The 11,833-nt window shown below is 40.6% G+C and overlaps 1 protein-coding gene across 1 annotated transcript in view; it reads right to left on the reverse strand.

Moving 5' to 3' along the window:
* Nemp2 (nuclear envelope integral membrane protein 2) overlaps positions 1–9,240 on the reverse strand; it is a 28,145-nt gene extending 18,905 nt beyond the window's left edge. The window contains exons 1-2 of the mRNA XM_047547313.1: positions 8,942–9,240; positions 1,149–1,264 (exon numbers count right to left, since the gene is read on the reverse strand). Coding sequence (XP_047403269.1) covers positions 1,149–1,264; positions 8,942–9,032 — 207 coding nt within the window. The 5' untranslated portion in view covers positions 9,033–9,240. The remainder of the gene's footprint in view (positions 1–1,148; positions 1,265–8,941) is intronic.
* Positions 9,241–11,833: the final 2,593 nt, after the last annotated feature.

Below are 11,833 nucleotides of genomic sequence, written 5' to 3' on the forward strand. Positions count from 1 at the left end.
TCATGGAACCCCTGAGTTCTCTCCAGAGCAAGTTGTTTATAAGAGAAAACCTAACCCCTGAATTGCTCACATGAGTTCTGATATCTCCATGTTTTATATCTCATAGTTTTATGTAGACAGGTAGGTAGAAACAGATGTATGTTGAGGGATATGGGTATGGGTGCATACACATGACAGTGATATTCTAGTAGTAATGGGCACACCTTGTGCCGAATGCACCCTGGAAAAATTTATGATTGCAGGGTTGGGTCTAGGAAACTACAACATAAGCCTGAAACATTTTGTTTGCTAGAAAATATGTACTGCTCAAAGAAATGATAGGCACAAGTTAAAAAGACACTGGAGCTAGTTTGAAAGAGCTCCTACTCACCATATCTAGGACAATTTGAGTATCAAAATAGAATAATGAATTATAGTCTACTGAATGAATTTGACAATTCATGAGAATACCTGGATATAAATAAATTAATAAATAGGAGGAGGGAAAACTCTTCTCTTGTAGAATGCCAATGAATATAAAAGGAATAAAGGAATTAGAAGATCATCTGATAAATAAGATGATGATAGGCAAGCATCACTAGGGGCTAGAGAGTTGATGAGGAAAAAAATATCTACATAGTCTCCCAAATTATCTCCTCAAAAAACTCACTCATTAATAAAAGGAAAATAGTAATTTTAAAGTGGAAGGCCCTGACAAATACCACCTTAGTCAAGTGATAAAAGTGTTATGTATATTTTTAGTATAAATCAATATCATGTGGCTCCTGATAAGAATTTTCTACTTGTCCCCTCAGCCTAGAACACTCTTTCCTCAGATACCCTCTTGATAACTCACTTCATTGAAATCTTTCTTAATGTTACCTTCTCAATAAAACTACTCTGATGACTCCTTTTAATATCACAACTTCCACACTATATTGGTTTGGATGGTATATTCACTGGGAGTGGTCTAGGGAGGGGCTGATGAAGTAGACAGAGGAGTTAACATACCCTTTCCACACCACTGCTCCTTGAGCCACTCTATGTGATCTTCGAGTCAGTATCATCCTGACACTCAGCTATATGACATACGAGATGTAGTTTTTATTCTTGAAATGGGACATTTCAATTCGCTATCCTTAAGACATGATTTATAAGTAGGCCCCTACCTGCACAGTTGACCACACAGATGTCCACTCCATTTGGAAATATTGATTGTAGCAGTAACATTTTGACTCAGAAGTTTGAATAAAATCCATTTCTTTCAAAGCTTTACATCTTGGAACTGAGAAATTAAAAAAAGTGTAATCTCTTTTTTAAAAAATTTTTTTCTTAGTTGTAGGTCAACACAATACCTTTATTTTATTTATTTACTTTTATGTGGTACTAAGGATTGAACCCAGTGCCTCACAGGTCCTGGGCAAGTGCTCCATCACTGAGCAACAACCCAGCTCTAATTTCTTAAACATTTAATTGCCCATTATTTAAAAAAAAAAATTTATTCAAAGAGAAATAGTAACAGTTTTAACATTCTGGGACTAATAAATTGTTCTACAGGGTAATTTTAGTCCTTTGGTCTTCAGGACCTAGCAGGAGACAGACATAAAATATCCTAGTCCAGAGTAGACTCTTATGACATGGAGGGCACTACACAGGCACAGAAAGCAAGCACGTCTACAGTGCTAAGGCAGAGGCCAGGAGTCAAGGGTGGCTTCCCAGAAAAGGTGAAATACAAATGGATGACTGGAGGCAACAAGACAGTCGGGGCTGAGGGTGGCAAATATGTAGGAAATCACAGGAGTAGGTCAGTTAAGGGATAGCTAACTGATATAATGGCACAAGAAATAAGAATGGAGCAGAGAGATACATGGAGACATCTCAACACCTGCTGCTAGAGAGGCAAGCGGTGCTCACCATCACATAAGGAATGTGAATTCATCCTGAAAGCAGAGCACTGAAAGATTTAAGGTACATATCAGTCTCAGCAGGAAACTGGTGGCAATCAAAAGGACTTAACTAAAAAGAGTTCAGTAAGGGTTAGGCAGGGTTAAGGCACCAATAGCAAGGCACTATGAAATTTCCAGGCATCAACAACAGCAGGAAGCAAGGAAGAGGCCTTGCTACTGGAGCTCTGAACTAAGTGAGGAGGGAGAAATAACAGATTCAACAGCTCTTAAGAAGTGAAACCAATAGGCTATGGAGGTTCATTGGGTGAAGGAGAATAAGTTGATATGAAGTCTTCTTGTGAGTGGAGAGATAGTGAAGACCTTTCCACAGAAGACAAATACTAGAAGAGAAGCAAGTTTGTAAGAGGAATGTGAGATGAGTTCTATTCTGGACATATAGTTTTCACTGGTGGATTTAAGTTAAAATAGGCAGGTCCATAGCATAGCATGAAATTTGGCTGGAGATGGATATAGATACTAAAGTGAGAGTATGCATGTGCACAAATATATGTTGCATATCATATATAAAAATTACACATATATAATACAACATAACAATGTGAGGGGGGAGAGAGAAAGAAGGAGAAGGGAGAGAAACAAGACTATTATAGAAGGTTAAGGTGGTAAGTGCTAAGAAAAATAAATAAATAAAGTAATGGGGGTCATTCATCTGTGACCACTGCTGTTTGGATGTAAACAAAGTAAATTCTTCTGAATCCAAGACAGAGTATCAAATAGGAAATATCTCCCAAATAAGAAACATGTATAGGAAACACTCTTGGGTACCCAAAGAAATGGGCCTTACATACAATCCTGAACTCCTCTAAGGAAGGTATGGTCAGCTATTTCTACAGAAAAACCTAAAATGAAGGTAGAACAACCAAAGTTGGGGAAGGAGTGGATAACCAGCTAATTAGTCAACAATTATATCCATTAGGAAATAATCTTGAATTATTATTCGAGTTCCCTGATTGTTCCCTGTCCTGGTTTGAAATATCCTTAGCATTAAAAGTTGAACCATGAAGTTGGTGAAGACAGACTTGGGGAAAGGACCCTGGCAAGGTCCTGCCTCCTGAAATAGTAGTGTTCTTAGGAGGCTACATGAAGTGGGAAAATTGCATGAGGACCCACAATATTCCCATGACAATAATGTTCTTTCATTTTATTCTTAATATTTTGATGTAATGCATGAATTTTAAAATATATCAACTATTTTACAGTTTGAGAGCCTGAGCTGTAAACTCAAGAATCCAGGTTAAGAGCCAGGTTTCAAAATACCTTGAAGGAAGAAGGAAGCTTGAGAAGTTCTCTGTTAAATACAGGATAACATTCTTGTATGATCTGTCTGCACACAAGAGCCCAAAGGACAATGCTAGAACACACAGAGCAGCCCATGCTGAAACATTCCTGAGCACGTCTGAGATGCATCTGTCTCCTGGGCAAGGAGATGACAGGGGATGAACAATCCAGCGGCAAAGAAGGGCTAACAGCTGGGCAGAGGCAGGAAGGCACTACAGAACTGCAAGAACTTAAGCCCTCACCCTGTGAGCAGCAGAAGAGGGGCATGCAGGTCTCTGGACTGGCTTTCCCCATCCCATGTTCTGCTTCTGCACAGCCTCCTGTGGGATCTCTTACCAGGAACCAAGAGTTAAACTGAGCAGCCAGAGTTAAGAACTTTGTACTGAGAATCTTCAATAGATAAGAGAGGATCTACTGTTGTTGGGAAAGGGGCACATTCAGCAAGGCAGATGAAAGGAGTTGAGGTCTCAGGTCCAAAGCCTCAGGAGTCCCAGAATATTATAGGAGTATTTACTTCCAGCTAGTTATTTCAACATCACATGTGCTCACTGCTAGGGGCACTTTTCTTAGGGATGCCTCCAGGACCCCTCCCTGCAACTCTTCTCCTAGTGAGGCCCACTACTTCAAGGGCTGAGTCAATTCCCAAAGAACAGATCCCTTCTGTTAGAGGTCTGAGAAAATAACTGTTGTGGGGCCTGAGCTTTGTAAACAAGTGCTACCATAAAATTAAGTTTTTTGCATATGCTCCTAAGACTGTCTTCTAAATCATTTGATACTTGTAGCTCTTTAACCAAGATCAACACAATGCCATTTAAGTTTAGTGCAGTAGTTTGAATTTGGGAGTAAATGTTTCTGTTATCCACGTCACATTTTATCTTGCATTTGGGTTACAGTAGTAGCAGCCTCCTGCTTTCCAGAAGTGCCCCCCGATTCCCTCCACAAACTATTTTCTAAACAATATTTAGATATTTTATCTCCTATCACATCATGATAAAATTCAACCTCCCTTACAGGGACAGAAGTACCCCTATGACCTTCTCTCCTCCACCTCCCTCCCACTCAGCTGCTCCAGCCACATCAACATACTGGTCCTCCTCTAGGTGCCAGTTCACCCCTGCCTGAAGTTTAATTTGCATGCAACCTTCTTCCTCCAGCTCTTGGCTGAGCTTCTACCTTCTAACAACTGATGTATTTGCTCCAATATCACCTTCTCAGGAAGGACTGTCTGATTCACTGTCTGATCTTGCATACCCAACCATTTCCACCTGCTTTCTGCTGATTCTGCTTTATTCTGTCTTCATAATTCATATAGATTTATTAGCTTATACTGTCTTCCTGTGGAGTTTGGGATAGTGTACATTCATTACTATATCCCATAGTACTTAAATATCTGTGGTGGGTGTGTATGTAGCAATTTGAGAGGATCAGAGAATTATTTGAATGGGCGTAGCCCAGCCAGAGAAAGTCCAACCAATTTTGGTTAGGAGTTTGGTCAGTGTCAATCAGCACCATAGGAGTAGGTACACTAGGCCCTGCTGTTGAAACCTACTGATGCAGCAGGACACCCTCTCCAGCCTTGTTGGAAGCTATTGGCTACACCTCCCTCTACCTACGTCACCATCAGTGTACCCTTAAGGAGAGGGTTGAGCCTGTTTACCCTCAATAGCCTCTTGTTAGGGACTCTCTTCTTGCTTCTCTTCAGATACTCAAGGGCAGGGGAAACAAGAAGTGGCATTAATCTTAGCTTTGTTTTCTTCATATGCTATACATCAGCATACTCTGTGTAAGGGACCCCCTGGTTAGAAGAAAAGAACTTGCTCTGAATTTTCCCTCCACCTTCAACCAGATTAGGAAAGTACATTACTTAAAAGCATATTGCCTCCCCTGGAATTCTCAGGTGGCCTCTGGCCATCAAGATGAAACTGATGTGGAATTCACACAATGCCCAAGAGAGTAGAGACAAAGTATCAGCATTTCATGTTGTCCTCTGGCTGCCCTCCATTCTTATCACCTATGTCCTAAGGTGAATGCACCTTAGTCAACCCACACAAGAATGTCTAAACAGCTAAGTGACCAGAAACTCAGCCACAAGAAGACACAAGCCTAGCCTGAAGTGAGTTCACGTGAACCATAAGCCATGGGCCAACGAGACCAGACATGAGACGGTAGCAATGACAAGGTTACTATCATAACTGGCCTGCTGCATTACGAGAGAGACCAGATTCTTTCACCTTAGATTGATTACGAAGGTTATGTCTTTCTTAGGTTTCTCCTCCCCACTGTAATCTTATTCTAGAGACATTTCACTGTCTAAGGGTAGGAAACAGAAAACATAGCCATTTTGACTTATTTGAACTCTATTACCAATCACGCCCTGACACTGAAGGCTCTCGTGCTGCTGCAGGTGCCTTCATCAGTGCAGCCTGAGACTTTGCTGGTTTATTCTGCTAAAACAGAACCTCCTGGCAGTAGATGTACACAAACTCTCCTTATAATGAGATCCAGGAAAAGAAAAAGAATTTCTAGGAATTTAAATAATAAAATGTGATGATAACCATTTACTCAGAAGGGAACAATATGTGCCTCTGAGAGCCACTGATTACACTTGAGACTGAAATAGGTCCCCACCCTGGAAGGTGCTCCATAACGGAGATATTTACTTCTCAAACGTGATTCAGATCAGGAGAAAGTCTGACAGCATGGGCTAACCCAGCTCTGCCACATCTCCCAAGAACTTGGGAAGGTTTGTGGAACCAACACTGAATGTCATCCTTCCCTATGGCAAGTCTGGTCTCCACATCCTGCAAGGAGCACTGCCTTCCTTAACTCCCAGCAGTACTCCACAGGTTTTCTAGGCGTTAGATACCTACATTAGCACAGGATTCAAGTCAGGATTATGTGAACCAATGAGATAGATCCCTTAGTTCACTTTAAATACCACTCAATTTATAAACACTCAACTAATCTAATTTTAGAACATTAGTGGTCCTCCTGTATGTGTGGTATCACTTTCAAGTCTCAGTTACCTATGATCAACCATAATCCAAAAATATTAAATGGAAAATTTCAGGAATAAATCATAAGTATTAATAACTTTTGTTACAGTATAGTTATAATAGTTTTCTATTTTATTAGTAGCTATCATTAATCTCTGTGCCTAACTCATAAATTAAACTTTATTATAGGTATTATATATGGAAGAAAGCAGCAAATATGGGGTTCAGTAATCTCTACAGTTTCAGGCATCTATTGGGAGTCTTGGAACAGTATTCCCTCTAGATAAGGGGGTACTACTGTACATTCTGATATTTAAAAGGGACAGCTACATATCACCTGTTTTAACAAGTTAAATTTCAAACTACTCCTTAATATTTTTGTCCTTTATTAGTTTTTCTAAATATCTACAAATATATTTAATTAGTTTGTCCATAGATAATGGTAAAAATATTCAGTCGAAACTTGTCCTTAAACCTACTTACAGAATATTCTAAAAATAAAAAACACAAACACTTCTCAAATCTTAGCAGATCTTAAACCACCTCACATATAAAAAAAATTCACCAAAGTTTATCCTGAAAATTTAACCTTCCATGGTTCTCATATGGAAAAAAAAAATCCTCAAATGAAATTACAATGGAATAATAACATACATAAGTACATTATGCTGCCATTTTTACCATTTTGCCTGTATTATTTTTTTGGGGGGAGGGGGGGCAAAAAAAGGGAAGGATGAGCGCATAAAAAACAAAAAGTAAAAAGCTCAAATGCACTCAAGTTCCAGATGGAGCTGGGATTTTTTTGTGGGGCTTTTTTTTTTTTTAATTCACATTTTCAAAGGTGTAGTTAAAAAAGTAATTTCTCTATTCTATTAACCCAGTTTGTTTTTCAAACTTCAGTATAAATCTTGATTTTTATCTAAGAAAATGAGAATGAAACTGAAAATAACTGATGCTAATGTACATTAAGATTTGGTTTTAACTGTCAGTACAGATTTTCCTTTTAACAGATGAATGTGAAAGTTGTGAATCTGAATTAACTTGCTGGTATAATCTAGACCCATTTCTATGACCTGACCTTCATTGCAGGAAACACATGACTTCTTGCAACCTCACCCACTGGTTACAAATTAGAGATGACTCTTGGCTTGAAGTTTTTCTTCCTTTCAGCCAGACAACTAACCCTGTGCTTCCTGTGCCAACTGCCGCTGACTTTCCTCCAAACAGGGTGACAGAAAGCTGGGTTCGGTCTGAATATTCTCCATTCCATAGACGGGTGTGTGTGTACAGACAGAATTTCACAATAGGAAGGAACCTTAAATATCATCTAATCCAAGCTTCTTGTGTTATAGATAGGCCATACTTTACAGGAGGAAGTACAATAGTTCCCCCTTAACTGCGGTTTCACTTACTGAGGCTTCAGTTACCTGTAGTCAACAGTGGTCTGAAATTATGAAATGGTATAAATAGAAAATTCCAGAAATAAACAATTTATGTTTAAATAAGTTTTATTACAGTATGTTCCTATAACAGTTTTATTTATTAGTTATTACTGTTATTCTCTTACTGTGCCTAATTTATAACTTAAACCTTAACATAGGTGGGTATATATATAGGAAAAACCACAGTACATAGGGTACAGTACTATTTCCGGTTTTGGGTATCCACTGGGTTTTGGATTGTATCCCTCATGGACAAGGATATTTACTGTACCAGCTGTTTCATCTTGGGGTTCCTCATAAAACCAAAGACTTTTAGAACTGCAATGGTTTTTTTTTTTTTTTAATCGTAGATGGACACATTACCTTTATTTATTTATTTTAATGTGATGCTGAGAATCAATCCAGTGCCTCACACGTGCTAGGCAGGACTAACCCTAACCACTGAGCTACAACCCCAGACCAGCAATGGTTCTTAGACAGTCTAATCCAGGGCAGGATAGTGAATGCTTCCTCATTCACATTTAAAGCCTGTTTGCAAAGGCAAGTCTCAGTATATGGTAACAGAAGCAGTCAATTTTCTTAAAGACTCAAATTTAACCAACTCAGTGGGCATCCTGAACGCTGCAGGCAGAACAGAAACTTTGGTAACCCTTTATGTATGTCTGTGTCTTTGATTAATAAAATTGAGAGGTTACCACCGAGTATAATAATACTGAACTTGAAAAAAACTGGCTTCATGGGGGCAAATAGTTATTTTTCCTGTGCACCAGGTATACATTGAACATTGCCATAATCTTGTGAGGTGTCAGTGTCCGTGTTTACATGTAACCAATCATGTGACTCACCAAGGGTCACGACTGTACCTTGGGGGGATTTCGGTCCCATTCGAAAGCTGCAGCTCTTCCCTTCTCTAGTAAGGAATGGCAATAAATACGATTTTGACATAAATTGATGTACTGTACAAAAAGCCCCGTATAGAAAATCTGGAGTCTAGGGCCAGCTGAGCCAGTAACTAGCTGTGTGACCGAGTTTCCGATGCTTCCGTAAAGCGAGGAACTGAACCAGGATTTGAACCAAGCGGTTGCTTCTATTCCTCAAATCACGTGTCCAACTGGCAGCAGAGACAGCAGGGAAGCCCGAGAACGCGGAAAGCCGGCCCCGTCCGTGTGCAGGCCGCTCCCCGGACTGACCCGAGGCCGAGGGAGGAGCGCCCACCCCGCCCAGCGGGAGCGCGCCCTCGAGCCGCGAGCGCGCGCCCGCCGCATGTGCCCGCGGTTACCTGACAACGCCTCCTCCTCGGCGCCCGCGGGCAGCGTGGCCAGGGGCGGCAGCCAGAGCAGCAGCCACCACCGCCCCGACGGTGGCTGCATCCCGCCGCGGCCTCGGCTCCGCGCGGCCCCAGCCCTTGAGGGCGGGCTCCACCCCGGGCGGCGGAAATGGTGCGCGGCCCCGACGGAGCCGGAGGGGTTGGGGAGGGGGCGGGAGGGGGCGGGGGCCGGCACGCGGCGGCGGCGGAGCCCCGCCCCCTCGGGCACGCGCGGAGCCCGCCGGCGCGCCCGCCGCCCAGCCCTGCGCCCTGCGCCCGGCGCCCCCGCCGCTGTCGCCTAGGCGTCTGGCACGGGGAGGCGGGGCTGCGAGGGAGGGCCTCTAGTCCATGAGTTTTTCCTAAAACTAGCCTGATCCGTGGCCTGCGGGATTGGGGGCCCCAGAGCCCGTTGTGACTACCCGGGAAGGGGAGGGCTCTAGCAAGCTCCTTTATATAAATAAAAGCCAGTTTCTTTGTTTTACCTTTCAGTGTGTTAAGAAACGAATATAAAGATAAATTGTGATTGGTCGTTAAGAACAGATCTTCAAGACCCTAGGAATCCATTAATGTACTTTAATATTCCACACTTAACTGGAACAAGAAGTCATTTTCTTTAATTCTGGCCTTCTGCTGAGAGTCCTTAGAGAACCCACTGTGACAGAAATCATCTTAAAATTACTTAAGCTTCATTTTTTTCTAAAGGTGCGAACAGGGTGGACTAGGCTTCCCTGGCCTAAAGGAAGGTTTAGCCAACTGCCTTTAAACCCTTGGTACCATGTGTATATGATATATGCACTCAAAAAGTTGAGAAATTTTCTTGTAAGGGACTCTTCCAGGGAGTGGTTTTCTTGTTACTTGAATTCTCACAATGTCTGATCCTTAGGATCTGTACCCAGAGAAACAGCAGAGTCCCTAATTCAGTCCATTAATCCTAAAGTACCCCGGTGAGGTATGCACTTACTTCATGCAAGACAGCACTTTGACCTAACCACATTCATTTTGATTTGGTTTAATTTTGTATGGCACTATGCAAAGTGGCTAAAATACTGTTGATCCAGAATTCTATACCCAGCTACAATATCCTAAAAAAAAAAGAAGACAAATGTTGCTTTTCTCCCATGTCCAGCAGACATTCAATACAAGAAGTGTTAAAAGAAGTTATTTCCACAGAAGGAATATGATGGCAGATGGAAATTTGGATTTATAAACAGAAATAAATAGCTCTAGAAATGACAAAAATGAAAAGAAATAAAACTTTGAAATTATTTTAATCAGTTTCAAAGACAACTATCTAAAGCAAAAGTAGTTGCAATGTATTGTGAGATTTTTTTGATTAAAATGTATGACAACAATACTGCAAAGGATGAAAGGATGCATGTAAGATATAGTAAGGTTCTTATACATGAAATGATTCATAGTGCATGAAGCTAGATTATAATAAGTAGAAGCTGTATATTGTAAACCTTAGACTAGCTCTCTCTGCTTCCAGTTGCCATGAACTGAGTAGTTTTTCTCTGCGATGCTCTTCTGCCATGATGTTCTTCCTCACTTCCAGCCCAAAGGAATGGAGTCAGCCAACCATGAACTGAATGCTCTGAAACCATGAGCCAAAATAAACTTTTCCTTCTCTTAGTTGTTCTTGTTAGGTATTTTAGTCACAGCAATGAAAAGTTGACTAACACAGACTCTGATCTCTTCAAATCTCTGTTCTATAAATCTTTCTGACTTCCCTTTTTACCCACGAACCAGAAAAACTCACTGCTTTTAAGGGCACTGATGATTTCAACAGGCTTATCAGGAAATGAGCATGAGGTCATTATTGGATTGACATTTCATCCCTTGGATAGGTTCCAGTCACTCAAAAGGAGGTGATTATACAAGGGGAAGTGTGATTGGAGGGTCATTTTTATAATTCTGCCTACAACAACCACTAAGAAAAAACAATACTGCTTGAGTATAAAACAATGCACAGTTGTAAATAACTTCAAAATCACTGGTTGCATAATACATTCTTATTTCAGAAATGTTAAAAGAGAGAAAAATGCATTTTAGTATCAGCAAAATATATTCTTCCCAATTTATTACCCACATTAGTAATATACAACAAAAAGAGGAAACAAAGTAACTTGTCTAAGGGCAGAATGCTGATCAACATTTAAACCTCAAGTTACTGATACTGAAGGCTTTGTGCCTCATCTTTGATACAAGACTGCCAGCCTGGGAAACCAGATACTGGGCAGCATTACTATGTATTGAGCAGGTTATGGGCAAGGCTGCCTTATTCTCCCCCTGTGTCTTCCCTTACCTTTCTTAGCCCCTTTCTACCTGCCAAGGCCCAATAGGGTTTTCCATACTTAAGCACCTTCCCCACAAGAACTTATGGGCACAATAGAGAGGGAAAGAGAATCCTGAACATTTACAGGCACTATTGATATCCTAAGAATCACCTTAACAGTACTCCAGGATTAGTTTGTGATCAGAGAGAAGAACCAGCAGAAAAACTTATGAGAGAATATACTGGTGTAACATTTCTGTTGAATAACTTAACAACATGTGGCAAAATCCTTGAAAAATTCATGCATTTGACCAGTAATCCCTCTCTTGAAAATTCTTAAAAAGAAGAAAGTCACAATTGTAGGTGAAACAAAGAAAGAAATATTAGTCACAGCATTATTTATGATATCAAAAACCATGGAAGCAATCTCTTTTCTATGATATAATTAAATAAAATGTGTCGCAAACATTTTTAAAAACCTAGAGCAAACACTACACTACACTATTTTGAAAAGCAATGTAATTCATCAACTTATAGTGAAGATAAAATGGAAAAATAACCCCAAAGAAAGCAAGAATGTGGGGTTAAAG

This window comes from Sciurus carolinensis, chromosome 3 (assembly GCF_902686445.1).
Source record: "Sciurus carolinensis chromosome 3, mSciCar1.2, whole genome shotgun sequence".
Lineage (NCBI taxonomy): Eukaryota > Metazoa > Chordata > Mammalia > Rodentia > Sciuridae > Sciurus > Sciurus carolinensis.